Here is a 16950-nt window from a genome sequence, read left to right as displayed (position 1 = left end):
CAATAGCCTCTGTGAGTTAATTCTGGAGTTGTGGAGTGAGTCTAACCAGGAAAAGTTACAACTAAAGTGGAGGGCACAGGTCATGGCCTTCATCTGCAAGATGGTGCGGTCTGAGTATTTAATAGGAGAATCAGAGAAAATAGGGAACTGTTTACAAAGTCACTTCTTGAACAGCTAGAATGAGTTGTTTTCACCAGTGTTGTGTACCCATTTGGTGGCCTGTGTCAGTATTGACAAGTAATGTGGATGTGTCCATTTTATAAGTAACCAGGTACAAATGATGCCTCAACAAAAATCTAAATTATTTGTAAATATTCATAAAATTGAAAGTCATACTTGCTTCTGATTCCTACTCAAGCAGAACTGCTGTCATGGGATAACCCTGCTTCAGGGTCTTACCACCCAAAAAAGTGGCTAGATTTGTATAAAAGTATTTTACCAATATATAAAGCCTTTTTAAAGATTCTCCTGGAAATCATTTTGTAATTTCCATTTTGTGGTAGAACCTGTTCTCCTTCAAGTTAGGGCTCTTCATTAGACTAGTAGTAACACAAGTAGCTGCCTCAGGCCAAATTACCCAAGCCTGGTTCTCAAATCTTAGGCTGATTAGTACATGAAAAAGGAATACAGTAGTAGAATGCTATTATTAAGCAATAGCTGCAGAATATCATTGCATCCAGTACTAGGAACAACAGAGGGGAAATTTTCAGCAACGGGGAGAATGTCACGTGTTCCAAAGCCTCTCTTTAAAATATAGAACGAGGAATAAACAATACTTAAAAGTATTTTTGAATCACAATCTGTCACAGAATTGCTTCTTTACCTAACACCTCCACCAAAAACTTTTAGTGTATTTCTACCATCTTCTTTAACCAAGAGGGGAAAGGCTTTGAATATTTTAAGCCATAAAACCAAAAAATACCATACTAATTTCAATAAATAATTCCTGCAGTTGAAATATACTTCAATATTTTCCATCTCTCAGGAAGCAGAATTCCATAATTAAAATACCCTTTCGATATTAAACTGAAAAGCAATCATGAAAACATTACTTAACATTACACTTATGCCTTGACTTTATAAAATAGATTCCAGACTTGTCTACAAATGAAACATTTTAAAAATCACTTATCACAGGAAAGCCAAAATGAGAGCAGAAAAAATGTTTGATTCAGGTTGGATTTACTCAAGGTTAACATGCAAGAATTATTTATATTTACATTACCTAAGGACTCTGAAGATAAACATTATACAGTACTAATGGAGACTCTGGACTCATTTTAGAAAACTATTTGGTGTACAAGAGGTTTATAATCACTTTAGTTAACTACAGATATAGTTACTTCAACTGTAGGTAATAAGTTATTACTTCAAATCAAAATACAAAAAGTACTGGCTCAATTTGCAACTCCAAAAGGAAAATCAATATTTTCTGCTCTTTGGAAAAAAAGTTAGTAAGCTGATGAGTTAAACTATTACATTGTAGTACCTCATATCACATCCAAGCGTTTGAATGTTAACTTTCAAGCTGATTCTGTTTCTAAAAAGACCTTCAAAGCCCCCAATGGTGGTGTTCAAAAAATGAATGTCATACAGTGAAACTAATCATTAACAACAAATCTTCAATTTATTTGAAGCAATTCGGTTTCAAAAACTTTAAGTTACAGCAGTCACAGAAAAAAAAACACAGAACAGTCAGAAATAATAAAAGAATAATCAGGAGTACTGCATTTTTTTGTTTGTTTTTAACACTGTCATGGCTTTATTCAAAACACAGTTGCACAAAAGTATTAACTTCAAAGTTTTTAAGGAGGGTTTTGAGGAATTCAACACACTATATACATACTGCCATACAAAGAGCATTAAAATAGGACCAAAAACGTCTACAAAATATAAAACCCACCCTTACTTATTTGCATGAAAATACCACCCACAAAGCTAAGTAAGTCTTAAAAAGTTTTTTGGAGGCTCTAAGTGTTGTTTTCAAACCAAAGAACTCTCATTTTGATTGCACAATAAGATGATTGATAAGAAAGTCAATATATAGATTTAACTTTTAAAATAAGTATTTTATAATCTGGCATACTATGCAATGAGAACCCTTAACGGACTAAAACAGGGCATTATAATTGTTAAAAAGGAGTAAAATGTTAGCCTTTTGGAGATTCCAACCCCCCCACTAAACTTATCCCAACAGTTTTATTTCAGTCAGTTATGCAACTTTTTTAGTTTATCCACAAATAACTTCATCATTTTTTACTTTAAAACCCCGTCATACATTTTAAACCAAAAAAGAAGCAATACTATATTCAGTAATTTAAATGTGTCCCAGTACGAAAGTATAACTTCCATTAATTTGCTGATACTAACTTTTTAAAAACTTACAAATATTCAAAACAAAGAGGGAAAAATTTTTAGATAGCCAAAATTAAGAAAGCAATTGCCTTGAACATGGAGCCTCCACAACAAAAAAAGGAGATGTACTTGCCTACTCATAATATTATATTTAGTAGCTGTATAAGGAAACACACACTCACAGTTATCCCAAATATTTTTCTATTTTTAATGGACATCCACCTGAAACCAAATCTTAATTTTAATATTGATTTAGTTTCAAATATTTTTCCAACTGTCCAGTATATTTCAATTAAATGCTATATCTGGTAATGCTTTAAAACTATAGAAAGAATAATTAAAGGTTCTACTCAGGAAAATTAGAAATACTTTGCAGAATGGTATCTAATCATTTGGGAAGCTAATCTGATTTGAATGTCTCATTAATTATCAACAGGCAATTGTTCTGACTTTTGAGGAACACACATGCTGCTTCCAAGAGCCTCCTCTGCTTCTTTTCTTTCTTCATCCTCCTAATACAGTCTGTACATCTTGTCAAGAAAGAGATTTACAGTAAGCAGAGTCTGTTGCATAAAACTGTATTGATAATAATATTCGTATTTCAGAAAATACTCAATTTCTTTCACTTAGCTTGTTTAAAGCTAAGACAGGTCTGAAAAGGTGGTTGAGGTATAAGACAAAGTCATCTTGGGTATCCATAAGTTTTCCAACTCTTTTTTGAGAAAAGGTGAGTGAAACAAGAAAGGGAGGTGATCATAAAAGAAACACTGAGAGGAAAACGAAGAATGCACACTTAAAACAAAATAACAACCGTTGGCAGGTCATGATCTTCGACTTGAAGAAGAAAGGGCTCCCCTACATGTCTCTGAACTCAGTATAAGCAATTTTTCCTTGAAAACTAAAATCTTCTTAGTCACCTGGCTTAAAAGGTTCTAGAAGCCTTCACAAAAGCCATGAACTATATTGTTGAATAGAACCTTTACTATTCTGCTCCTACTTTCCAAGCTACTCATGTGACAAAAAAGCACCCAAATACCCTCAGCCAAAAAAAAAAAGTCACTGCCTTCAAACTAAAGATCTCTGGGTTGCCTCTAAAAAAATAACCAACTTATCATTCAAGAGACTATTTTCATTCCAGATTCCAGCCAACTGTTATTTCAGTTAATTTATAAATAACTTTAAAACCCTATGAATGAAATGCACCATATTACGCCTGTGTAAAAGCAATCATGTTTTAATTATGCTAAAAATGACTAACACAGTGAGCTTTAATTAGAAAAATTAAGATTCTAAATAAATTGCTAGGGAATTTCACAATGGGGTCAATGAAAATTTTTCTCTACATACAATATGATCATTAACAGACTAGTTAATCTTATTTGGAATGGTAAGGCAAAAATAGTAAAACCACACTTTTCCTATAAAAAGTTACACATTATCTTCTGTAGGGATAGCTATCGTACATGAAGAAACAAAGAAGATGTGATCACTCTATTGCACACCCAGGAACATTAGGGAATCTGGTCTTAGAATGATCTAGTCATCTTCTTCCTCTCCATCATCTTCAGCATCTCGTTTCCTCTTTTCCCCTCGAACACCTTCTTCTTCTGAAAGAGTAAAAGGAAAACTGTAAAATACTTAATTTTAACAAATGAATATTTGTTAAGCTACAGAATTTTGAATCTTAGTGAAAAGTTAATGGCGTAAGAAAATTATAGGTTAAGTTTCCCCTCTGCATTACTTTCAATTTCAGTATTGAAACAGCCTTAATAGACTTAGAAATCCATAAATAATGACAGCTTGCTATGCACCCTTGTGGCCAAATCATGAAGTACAGATCAAGAAACCAAGGGCTTGACATCATTGGAATTGTTAGTGAATTTTTAAATTTCTTGAAAGGCCTAGGTAAAGAGAAGCAGAGAGCAAATCTAAAATGGGCATTATCTGGAGTTCAACTGTTCCTCTCTTATAAATAAGGTTTCACCCCCTCCAAAATGAAAGGCCTTAAGAAAATAATAAATTGAGCTTATGGTTCCATTATCTCTTCATTACTGTTTAGAAAATAAATGTTACAAGCTGTTTTTTTCTTTTAAATGGAATTAATGAATACCCTGAGAAAACTCCTCTTTAAAAAAGGTTTTACACCTTTCAAGGAATTCTATTATATGTTACCAACATCAAAGAGATCAGTGATAATTTGAATTATAGACTCATTCTTTAAAATCCATGAATAATAGCTTTTTAGGATTTTTGAATGGCTAATGTAACTCACCCTCTTCTTCTTCTTCTTCCCCTTCTTCAACATAGTCATCATCATCTTCTTCATCCTTGAGATTCAAATATTCAGTTTGAATATGATGCAAATGAACTTATTTTCGAAACAGAAATAGACTCACAGACATAGAAAACAAACTTACGGTTACCAAAGGGGAAAGGGGGTGGCAGAGGGATAAATTAGGAGTTTGGGATTAGCAGATACAAACTACTATATATAAAATAGATAAACAACAAGGTCTTACTGTATAGCACAGGGAACTATATTCAATATCCCGCAATAAACCATAATGAAAAAGAATATGAAAAAGAGTATGTAAATGTATACATATATATGTATAACTGAATCACTTTGCCATATACCAGAAACTAACACAACATTGTAAATCAACTATACTTCAATTAAAAGAAAAAAAATTCAGTTTAAGAATAAATAAGCCATGACATGGGCTATTCACTGTTTGATAATAATACATTCCAACAGGAGAAAAAACTATGGTCATCCTGTGTTCTGACAACCTCTGCCTCACTTACAGAGGTCTTTTTTAAAAACCCAACTAAATCTAGTTTCTTCGTGAAAACAAGTTATGTTTGAGACCAGAAATGTTCAAAAGAACTTTCTGCAACAATGTAAATGTTCTGTATCTGTGCTGTCCAATACAGTAACCACTAGCCACAGGTGGCTCCTGAGCATTTGAAATGTGACCAGTGCAAATGAGGAACTGAATTTTAATTTTATTTTACTTTAACTAAATAAACAAATGTGCACGGTGGCTAATGGACAGAGTAACTTTTGACTATTTCAAAGACACAGTCTTCTGTTTTATAGACTGAGGAAGGATCACCTGAATCTTAGCCTGAACACAGCTACACGTGTTGAATAAGTCACTTATCTCTCTGGACCTTAGTTTTCCAATCAATGAAAGAAAGTATTCATATAGAAAGATCTCTAAGTTCCTTCTACATCTAAAAATCTACACATCAAAATAGCAAATGTCAATTAAAATCACAATAAAACTTGATCTACAACTCCTGTGGAATGAGTTGTTCTGGATAGCTAAGATTTAAACATAGCCTTGAAACATCATAACCATTTTTTTTTTACTTTAGCCAACTAGGATAAAATCTCTAAAGTGCATTGCACACTTCTACCATTTTATGCTAAACCTAACAAATCTTTTTCTTGAATTGTCATAGTCACCATTGTGACCATGAGCAGTACAATAAATTAGTATATGCCGATTCTCTCAAAGCCTATTAATATATATAAGATGGTTTTCTCCTTTTTAAAATGACCGTGGCCTCTACTTTGAGTTGTATCTTTCCCTAGTTTTTATGCCTTCTCTTTTGCAGTTAGTTACTATTTCAATTTTAATCTGCTACGGATTCAGAAAATAGATCAACAAGCTTACCAGAGAACTGAATATAAAAGAGAAAACAGGATTAGAATACTGGCTTGAATACTCTCCTACAAAGAAAATGTCTTTTGTTACGTATACCTTTTACAGTTACCGCCTTGTGCTCGGTTGTGTTCCAAACGGTTAAGTTCCAATATATGTTTGAAAAAATGGAATCAAGCTAGGGTCCCCCCTCCAACCCCAAAATAGTTTACTCCTCCTTAAAAATAGTTTAAATGGCAAATGTTAAGAACTGCTGGGTAGTTAGGAAAAACTTGGACAACCCATACTTTTCAAAGTATCCACAGCTCTATTTGTGTCTAGAAATATTAAACAGAACCTATGTTTTCAGCATTTAGCTTAAAGCCCCTGAGAAACTAAACTGCATGACACTTATATCAGAAATCATTCTTATACAGTCAATTCAAACACTAAAACATTCCATACCAGAACACCCAAGCTGCCAGGAGCATAAGCAATAGATGGGGTAGCAAATAAACTAAGGAACTATAGTAAAAATCAGGAGAACGTGTGGGCTTACATTTAAAGAAGAAAAGAAAGGAAGAGAAGAGGGGTAGAGGAGAGAGGGGATGGAAGAGTGGGGAAAGAGAGAGGAAAAGAAGGAGAAAGAAAAGGACATTTTAAACATTTCAAATCTGCAAGGAATGATAAATGAGGGTATTTAAATATTTATAATTTTTTAAAAGCCACTTGAAATACTAATCACATTTATTCATGATAATTTAGAAAAGCCCAAGTCTAAAAAGCAAATTACTTCTCTGGATTTTGTTTTAAACAAAACATGATTAATCAATTCATGTTTTTATGCCTTTTTAAAAAAAATATCATCTATTAGATTACGAGAGACTTGCTCTGTAAAGATTATGGTCTTAGTTCCTAACTAGTGGGTAATAAAATGTTTCCTCATTTGTACTATGAATAGTGCAAGAACACCATAATTCCCAATTCTTCTAAAGCCCCCATCTCCATTTTTTTTTTAATTTATTTATTTATTATTTATTTATTTTTGGCTGTGTTGGGTCTTTGTTTCTGCACGAGGGCTTTCTCCAGTTGCGGCAAGCGGGGGCCACTCTTCATCGCGGTGCGCGGGCCTCTCACTATTGCGGCCCCTCCCGTTGCGGAGCACAGGCTCCAGACGAGCAGGCTCAGGAGTTGTGGCTCACGGGCCCAGTCACTCCGCGGCATGTGGGATCCTCCCAGACCAGGGCTCGAACCCGTGTCCCATGCACCGGCAGGCAGACTCGCAACCACTGCGCCACCAGGGAAGCCCCCCCATCTCCATTTTTAATGAAGTATACTACACATACATAAGTCCTTCTTTATACATATTAATTCCTTACCTCTGAAGAGCAGCTGAAATAGAAATAAGACTCAAACAAAACATAGCTAATCAAATACCATTTCTATTTCCTTCTAATTTCTTTTTTAAATCTTATAGTCTCTGAAGTTTCTTTGGCTCTTAGCTTCTAAAAACAAGGCTTCGGGCTTCCCTGGTGGCGCGGTGGTTAAGAATCCGCCTGCCAATGCAGGGGACACGGGTTTGAGCCCTGGTCCGGGAAGATCCTACATGCCGCGGAGCAACTAAGCCCGTGTGCCACAACTACTGAGCCTGCACTCTAGAGCCCGTGCTCTGCAACGAAGAGTAGCCCCTGCTTGCCGCAACTAGAGAAAGCCAGCGTGCAGCAACAAAGACCCAATGCAGCCAGAATACATAAAAATAAAATAAATAAATTTATTTTAAAAAATAAAAACAAGACTTCATTTTAAAAAACATCCAAATTATCTCGTCATGACTGAAAACTTCTGGTCCCAGCTACCTGGGTACCACATTGACTTAATGTTGTATGTATTATCTTAGAGATGTTTGCTCTATACTCCAACACATCATTTTTAGTTAATATTTCCCAGTACTCAATGGAATGATAAACATAAACATTTGCAGTTAGCTGAAGGTCATTTTTAAATGACTTAATACTATTTAAAGAAGAATTACTGGCAGAGAAAAAAAAAGTCAATTGCAGGGAATTCCCTGGTGGTCCAGTGGTTAGGACTCCATGCTTCCACTGCAGGGGGCATGGGTTCGATCCCCGGTCAGGGAACTATGATCCCACAAGCAGTGCAGCACAGCCAAACAAACAAACAAACAAAACAAAACAAAGTCAAACTGCAAAATAACAAGTCCATTATTTTACTAAGTAAATTAAAACTTAGGGTAAAAATATTCAAGTTGTATGCTGATGTAAACTGAATAGGTTGCCTTTCTCCCTGAATACTTAAAATACTTAAAAGTTCTGTTCTTCATTATTGTAAAGCTAACTCACGAAAGTCCCAAACAAGTTTAAGTCCCATTTTTTCTACACTAGTTCCATATTTAAAATGGTATCAGAGGGCTTCCCTGGTGGCGCAGTGGTTGAGAATCCGCCTGCCAATGCAGGGGACATGGGTTCAATCCCTGGTCCGGGAAGATCCCACATGCCGTGGAGCAACTAAGCCGGTGCGCCACAACTACTGAGCCTGTGCTCTAGAGCCCGTGAGCCACAACTACTGAGCCGCGTGCCGCAACTACTGAAGCCCGCACGCCTAGAGCCCGTGCTCCACAACGAGAGAAGCCACCGCAATGAGAAGCCCGTGCACAGCAACGAAGAGCAGCCCCCGCTCACCGCAACTAGAGAAAGCCTGCGTGCAGCAAAGAAGACCCAACACTGCCAAAAATAAATAAATAAAATAAATAATAAAAATTTTTAAAAAAATGGTATCAGAGAAAAATCATCATTAATCAGTGATATTGTCTGTCTAACTAATGTAAAAGTCATTAGGAGAACAAATAAAAATACAATTTCTAGTCTAAATAAGAGATGTTATTTTTAATAATAAATATTACTTTATGAATTATGAAAACAAAACAATAATTTAACATTAGGAGAAAATAACTTATCTAAACTTCCAGGGACTAAAGATCATTTGTTCAAGTCAACTGATTTCCTGTGAACCTACTATGTCCCAGTCAATGTACTGGATGCTGAGATAGAAAAATGAACAGCCCTCCCCTGAAGGAGCTATCTAGTAGGAAGTGGCCAAATAAACAAGTTTTTACAGAAGTGTCTACAGGCAACATACACCTAATCAAGGTTCAAAGGTAACAGAGGAAGGAGTGACTGTCTCTTAAAAATTACAGAAAGCTTCAATAATGAGGCAACGCCAGAGTTGAGTGTTTAAAGAATCACGAGGCATGATTTGAGTGGTAGTTATACAAGTATGTACATATATAAAATTTCATGGAGTTGTACATAAAATCAGTCCACTTTACATGCTTTAGTATATTTATGTTTACCTGAGAAAAAAGAAAGTTAAGTTCATTAGAAGGCATGGGTAGAAAGTCATTTCAGATAGAGTAAACAATGTGTATACAGAAAGGCAATAACAGCTTCGTGTGATGATTTAATTTGGTATTGAGGGAGATGAAGCTAGAGAAGGTAGCAGAGGCTAGATAATGAAGGGCCTTGTATGTCTTGGTGGCAACAGGGAAACATTAAAGGGTTTCAAGCAGGCTAGTGATATGATCACATTTGCATGCAGACTACACAGGCAAGCACTATGGAGGATACAACAAAGTGGTGATGCTGTTCTCAAAGAGACCATTTAGAAAACTACTAGAAAAGCATATGCAAGAAATAATTAGGGGAAAGGAAAGTTTTCATGAGTGCCTATAACGTGCCAGCAACTAGATACTTTACACATATTAGTTTGTTAAATCCTTAACGACCCTATGAAGTTGGTATAATCTCAGTTTTATAAATGCAGAAACTGAGGCCCAGAAACATTTGTAAAGTGTTTCCACTATCCCATGCTGCTGAGGGAAGAACGGATTTGAAAGCTATCTAGGAGGTAAAATCATAGGGTTTATGATTATCTGGATATAATATGAACTGGGGGGCAGTGGGAAAAAAGACAGGCAGACACACACACACAAGTTAGAAACAACTCTCAGATTTCTACACCACTTACTTTTTATATTACTTAACCCTATGCCTAAATAGTTAATTTTCAGTGCACATAAGAAGGTCTATTCACCTGAATTTCTTCTTTCATTAAGTATGAGAGGCCCACCTCCTCTTCTCCCTCTCCCAGTTCTGAGCCTGCTTCATCTTCATCCTCATCCTCATCCTCGTCCTCCTCTTCTTCTTCCTCTTCCTCATATCCTTCAGGTGGACCAGCTTCATCTTCCTCTTCCTCTTCATCATCTTCATCTCCATCTTTAAAAATATTTTAAAAGATAAGCAAATGTCTGGGCAAATGTTTTTGCCTTGGCCCCTCAAACTCGTAAGCCAATGGGTAGAAAGTATCTTAGGGTGATTTTTTTTTTTTTAAGATTTCTCTTTTATAACATCCCATTTACTGTTTGAGAAATATGGTGTCTAAATATTAAAATTTTCCGAACGTATAGATTTTTCATCAAAACATTACATGGACTAAAGTTTATTTTACTTCGTGGACACTTCAAAACCTGCCTGTCCATCATTCCATCATTTTATAACACTGTTTATCTATCAAATTTCTTCTTACATGTGAAAAACTTTTCAACCAGTAGTAAGTGTCCCATTACTGACAACAGCTTTTCTGTCATCTGATCTATTAGTCACCCATTTATCCAAAAATGTATATTCAACTCTCTAGAGCATTTCCATCACCCCCCCCAAAAAAAAAAATATATCCATTAACAGTCACTCACCATCCTCCTCTCCCGCAGCCCTGACAACCATTAATCTACTTTCTGTCTCTACGAATTTGCCTCTTCTGGGCATTTCATATAAATGGTATCATACAATATGTGGCTTGAGTATGGCTTCTTTTACTTGGCAGAATGTTTTCAAGGTTCACACACTGTAGCATGTATCAGTACTTCAATCATTTTTGTGGCTGAATAATATTCCATTGTATGGATTTATCACATTTTGTTTATTCACCAGTTGATAGACACTTGGGTTGTTTCTACTTTGTGACTTGTATGGATAATTATGTGATGAATGGTTCTTTATTTTTTTTTAGTACTATTTTAAAAGTTACCACTTTTACTGGGTGGTGGTTAAGTTTACACAAATATAAAATATCATGGAGCTTAATATTATAACAATCATTAAATTCCCCAAAGCTATCAGAAATCTGAACGAATACAGGACTAAGGCTATGAGTTTTTAAATTTTTGTCTTACTAACGTCTTTTTTTTCCCACACCTAAATACCCAGGCCCAATCTAATTTGCCAGCTAGACTGGAGGCTATAACTGTGACACATTTATGCGTATTAAGAATGATTACCGGGCTTCCCTGGTGGCGCAGTGGTTGGGAACCTGCCTGCCAATGCAGGGGACACGGGTTCGAGCCCTGGTCTGGGAGGATCCCACATGCCGCGGAGCGACTAAGCCCGTGAGCCACAACTGAGCCTGCGCGTCTGGAGCCTGTGCTCCGCAACGGGAGGGGCCGCGACGGTGAGAGGCCCGCGCACCGCGATGAAGAGTGGCCCCATGAAGAGTGGCCCCCACTCGCCGCAACTGGAGAAGGCCCTCGCGCAGAAACGAAGACCCAACACAGCCAAAAAATAAATAAATAAATAAAATAAATATAAATAAATAAAAAAAAAAAAAAAAAAAAAAGAATGATTACCTTCATCATCCTCTTCTTCTGAGTCTGGTGCTTCATTATCCTCCTGGTCAAATCCATCTAAGTACGTGATTTGCTGTAGCAGTTCAAAAATACTTTCTCTATAATCTTCCAGGTTTGTGATCTCACAGTTAAACAAGTCAAGACTCTTCAAATTTTTAAGATTTTGCTGGAAAAGTAAAAAGTTAAAAATTACATTCAAGATTTTAAATCTCATGTTATTTATTTTTAATTCATGAACCAGAACATGTATACAACTTTAAATCAAGAGAATGATTTTTGGATTTTTAGAATTTTATAATGAAGGGTTATTATATCAAGCACAGCTAATTCTCTTAATGAGGCCCTGGCATGTAAACTCCATGGGAGTAGGAACTTTGTTTTGGTAACTGCTGTATCTCTAGCACCTGGCTTAGTGCCTTACTCATAGTATGCACTCAGTATACTTTGTTGACTGAATCTGTGCCTAAATAGGCAACAACAATAACATGGTTAGTTTAAATCCACAGTCAAGATTATTTTCAACAATTTCAACCTCCTCCCAAGCTTTTTTTAAAAAAATCATTGCAACAATTTTCAGAGTTTCACTTCATCTCCTTTTCCTTCCCTCATACCAGGAAACAAAGGAGCAAATAAAAATAATCAAGAAGAAAGAAAAAGGAATAGAATTTAAGAAAATACTGGAAATTTTAAAACCAGATATTCAGCTCCTGAAGTTGATGATAAAATAAATTTCTCACTGATTTAAAAATTTATCTGGGGCTTCCCTGGTGGCGCAGTGGTTAGGAATCCGCCTGCCAATGCAGGGCACACAGGTTCGAGCCCTGGTCTGGGAAGATCCCACATGCCGCGGAGCAACTAAGCCCATGCGCCACAACTACTGAGCCTGCGCACCTAGAGCCCGTGCTCCGCAACAAGAGAAGCCACCGCAATGAGAAGCCCGCGCACCGCAAAGCAGAGTAGCCCCCGCTCTCCGCAAGTAGAGAAAGCCCGCGCGCAGCAACAAAGACCCAACGCAGCCAAAAAAAATAAAATAAAATCGTAAAGTAAATAAATTTATTTTTTTTTAAAAATATCTGAATGTTTTACTCCAAAGGAAAATAAAGCAGTATCATCTAGATCACAACATATAAGAAATTCAGACGTTTCAAAAGAGTGACATAAATACAAGTCAGTAAGATAAAATTCAAGCAAATCTCAGAAAAATTCAACCAAAAAAAGCAAGTCTAGAGACAAACCTTTCCACTTACCAGAGCTTCTACTGTACTGAGATCTTTGATTTTGTTTCCACTCAAATTGAGGTAGGTAAGGTTTGGACATTTCTCTGCCAGGACTTCCAAGCCTCCAGAAATTATATTGTCACTAAGTTCCAACTATATATTCAACATGGGGAGAAAACAAAGAATGGTGAAGGCTTAGGACACATCAAAGATTTCTCAAATGTATCAATTTAAAGAAGAAAACAACTGTCATTCTCTCTGGCTTCAAGGGACTGTCACAGTCTTTAATTTCCAAAATCCCACCTATGACTGCCAAATAAAATATTAGAATCTCTATATAACAGACTTCTAACTCAGGTTTGGTTCCAGTTGTATAACAGTTGGATTTTATGTTTCAAAGAAAAACATTTGGTAGATGTTAAATTCATGCCATAAAGCGATTTCATTAGTCAATTTAAATTTCCAAAAGTAATATGACAGCTGATTTCAAAATCCTACATAACCCGTTTTCTTACCTCTAGAAACTTAGAACCTTCTAATTAAAAGGCAGAATGGTTGTTTCATTTGGGAAAAAAATATACATAATAGCCCACGGCATCAACATCATGATGCTTTCACGCCTAGTGCCAGCTTACCTTTCGAAGTTTATTTAAGCTGGGCAGCCGGGCCAGTGAACTTAGTTCCACATTAGCCATACTCAGAAACTCTAGTTTTTTAAAAGTATCATTCAGGCCCTCAATTTCCCCATTGACACAGAGGCAATTATCAAGGACCAACTCTGTCACCTATAAGAGAGAATATGAATGATTCTTTAGTTTGCAGTCTGTTTAGCAAAAGACCTGGGTCCTGACACTCTGGAAATGTGAATATTAAAACCACCAATTCCCTCATATAGATCCTTTTCATTCTCCCCCCAAATTGAAATACAGTCTTAAGTCATCATTATAAGTTAACTTTTTAAAATTTAAACTTGGACTAAGAAGTTCAATGCCTGCTTCAAATCACTAATAAAAAAATTTTAATTGCATAAAAAATAAGACTTTGAAAAAGGTTCCATGTGAAAATTGTTTCTGACCCTCATAAAAAAGACCCTCAACATCAGGGCATATATTTATGCATGAGGGGATACCAAGGCTACTGAGAAAGGATTTAAGTGAGTCCTAAAACAGCAGGGAGAAGAAAGGAAATTGTTTTATTCACTTTTTCAGATTAAACCCCCTTATTTTGGTTGATAAATGTCACCATAACTCAAAAATACCTTGTTACCCTTCATGAAGAAATGTTAGAAAGCTCCTTCTGAGACAGCCCAGCGTTCAGATGTTATTTGTTCTAGTATCGAGGCGAAACAATATCACCCAGAACAACACATCCTTGACAAAATGTTATTTTTCCCTGCCACCCCGGTAGAATTTTTGTGACTTCTCCCCAGTCTTGGGAAGGGGGTGCTGGATCCTCTCTTAGGTCAGAGTTGTAACAAAACTTTCTGGTGTGGGCCTAAATGGACTTAATCTTAAGAGGGAGGCAGGAAACCCTGGCTCTCCATTCTCAATGCAAAAATATGTTTGAGGTATTTTGAGAAATAAAAATTAGCAACAAGGAATGCTACCTTCTCTATTTGAACATGACATAATTATTTCAGGAAGCAAAGAAGGCATCATAATCTGTTTAGAGAGGAGGAAGCCAAGGCCCAGAGGGTAAGAATGACTGCCTAGGGTCAGTCACAGTATGTGGCGGAGCTGTGCCTCCACTGTAAGTCTTCTGACCCCTAGTCTAGCTGAGTGGAGGAGAGAGGGCCACTAGGTTTGGTGTCAGAAAACAAGTTCTTCCACTTGAGTAAGTAACTTCACTGCCCTGAGACTCCGTTTGCTAATTTGGATTCTACAACAATACCATCCACCTTACAAGTCTGTCGGAAGGAGGAAACAACAAACAGGAGAAGCGCTTCGTAAACTGTAAAGGACTATACAAATAGGAGACCGTTATTACACCACAGGGGAAGGAGGAGAGGCTGCAAAAAGGCAACATCCGGCACTCCCCAAAACTGGCAAGGAAATTACTAGGGATAGGATAGGTATAAGAATGGGGAAGGAGGGGCAAACCCACTTTTCCAACCCAAGACATAGAAGAGTATTCGAAATGTGTGCTTCTTCGAGACAGCATTTTAACTTTGATTTTGTTTGTTTTTTCCTTAAGCCCCTAAAGACTAGGCCCTAGGAAACTTCAAGTTATCTGTGGGATGATAGTACTGTTTCCTCCTCCCTGCTATCTACCAATTTCAGCGAAACAGAGACTTTTTTAAAAGTACATAAAGACTTTGGATTCCCACCCTTCACGCCGCCACAGCCCACCGAACAAACCCTACTCATCCTCCACGCTGGTATGCACAAGCACCACCTCCACCCCTGCTGGAAAAAAATTATATCCCTTATATTGCAATTCTGGGGTTTATTTCAGAGGCCGCAATTAGCAAGACCCTATAGACATTTTCCTCTGCGACCAGAAATGCGAGGTTCCTCGTTGGCCATGGGCCCCGCTCTCGCGACCTGCCGCTCCGACCGACGGGAAACCCCACAAGAGGCGGGGACTCCCCAAGGAAAAAGGGGGTCGCCTCCCAGCCCGCGTTCCCCTAGCGCCTCCGCCCCGGGCGGGGAGAGCTCGGTGAAGCCGAGGAGGCGCCCGCGAAAAGGAGGCGGAAACGCCTCCCGCCCGACCCCCGAAAAGTTGACCACGACCCCGCCTCACGTGGCCCCTCCCAACCCCGTCTCTTTAACTAAGGCGACAGCAGCGAGAGCGCATCATTTAGTTCCGCCGAGCCCATCTTGAAAACACGAAACTTCTACAACCCATTTGTTGAGTTTTGTGAAACCGTCTCCAGGGATCAAAATTGGAGTTGCAGCCACCACGATACGACACGCCGAATTTCGTTACACCGCGAGGGGACGAAGGGGATAAAGCCTCGTGTCCTCTCCCCACCTCCGGTCACTGCGACGAGTCCCAAAACTTACCCGCGGCCGAAGAACGGGCCGCTGACCCAGATTCCGCCTGGCGGCGGGCGGCGCGCGCCGCTTCCCGGGGGAGTGGGCGCCGCCAGCAGTGGGCCGTCCGCGGACTCCGCGAGCGACCCCAGCCCGCGCCCGGCGCGACGTCGTCCAACGCCCAGGGGACTCGAGGCCGGAGACGCCCCCCAGCCCAAAAAAAAGAGTTGGCAGCACTGCAGAAAAGTTGGACTAACTTCTCAGGCGACGATGGCTGCGGCAGAGGCGAGTGGGACTGGGGGATCGCGCCCACGCCGCCGGCCCCAAGGAGCTGGAACGTGAGGAGCGAAGCGGCCGAGCGGCCCCCAACACCCCGCTTCCCGCCTCCACGAGGCCAGGACGCCTGACTCGAGGAGAGAAGGGGCTAAGCCCCCAAGCACACACAAAAACGCCCCTAGAAACTTAAACCCTTCGCCATTTTAAGTAAAAGATTTTAATGATTTAAAAGTTAAAATTAAATATTTTCCCCCAGTCCTACCCCCAGATGGGGGTTAATTAATTACCCCGCCCCACACACCCACCAGGACCCCCAGAAACCCGATCCTCCGAATACAGGGCTGGTGAGGAAGGGGAGGGGGCTGAGTCATCTCACCTCCTCCGGGGCTCTGTCCCTTAACTCCAGGTTAATCCTCTTCTTCATCTCCATGTCCTCCTCCTGCTCTTCTGCTACTACTCTCCTCCCTTACCTTTTCCTGCCTTTCCCACTACCCCCAACCCTAAAATTTTAAAAGATTTGGAAATGAATGAAAAGAAACGCAAATATAAACGCCCACCACCACCACCAGATAGGTGTGGGGGAGAAATAAGGGAATAGCAAATGGAGTCCAAGGAGTTGGGACTCTAACTCAGCTGCCCCCACCTCCTTGTCCACACACTCGCGCGCGCACTCACACGCACACACATACACACACCCGCAGTTCCTTCCCCTTCAATGGCTGCTCGGAGACTGAGCCTCCATGACACGGCACCGCCAACCCCCTGGCCTACACTCC

General features: G+C 38.8%; 1 protein-coding gene across 2 annotated transcripts; it reads right to left on the bottom strand.

Annotated features, from left to right (window-relative positions):
- Positions 1-1648: 1648 nt before the first annotated feature.
- On the bottom strand, positions 1649-16950 carry ANP32E (acidic nuclear phosphoprotein 32 family member E). 2 transcript variants are annotated; one of them, XM_061186065.1, is made up of 7 exons: positions 16551-16945; positions 13559-13708; positions 12954-13076; positions 11707-11872; positions 10119-10300; positions 4628-4682; positions 1649-3962 (listed from the first exon to the last, which is right to left on the bottom strand). In XM_061186065.1, exons 1-7 carry the CDS (start codon positions 16602-16604, stop codon positions 3892-3894), a joined length of 801 nt encoding a protein of 266 aa, XP_061042048.1. In that variant the 5' UTR covers positions 16605-16945; the 3' UTR covers positions 1649-3891. The 2 variants fall into 2 exon arrangements, with proteins under 2 accessions (XP_061042048.1, XP_061042049.1); XM_061186066.1 differs by lacking the exons at positions 1649-3962; positions 4628-4682; positions 11707-11872 and having other exon boundaries at positions 10136-10300; positions 16551-16950.

The sequence above is a fragment of the Eubalaena glacialis genome, chromosome 3 (assembly GCF_028564815.1).
Source record: "Eubalaena glacialis isolate mEubGla1 chromosome 3, mEubGla1.1.hap2.+ XY, whole genome shotgun sequence".
Taxonomy (NCBI): domain Eukaryota; kingdom Metazoa; phylum Chordata; class Mammalia; order Artiodactyla; family Balaenidae; genus Eubalaena; species Eubalaena glacialis.
This window is presented reverse-complemented; position numbering and strand designations above follow the sequence as displayed.

Excerpts from the sequence above, each read along its gene's own strand:
- ANP32E (XM_061186065.1), bottom strand. The coding sequence starts at position 16,604 with ATGGAGATGAAGAAGAGGATTAACCTGGAGTTAAGGGACAGAGCCCCG. Across the intron at positions 13,709-16,550 it reads GGGACAGAGCCCCGGAGGAG|GTGACAGAGTTGGTCCTTGA; the intron begins GTGAGATGACTC and ends TCTCTCTTATAG. Across the intron at positions 11,873-12,953 it reads TCAGTACAGTAGAAGCTCTG|CAAAATCTTAAAAATTTGAA; the intron begins GTAAGTGGAAAG and ends TTACTTTTCCAG.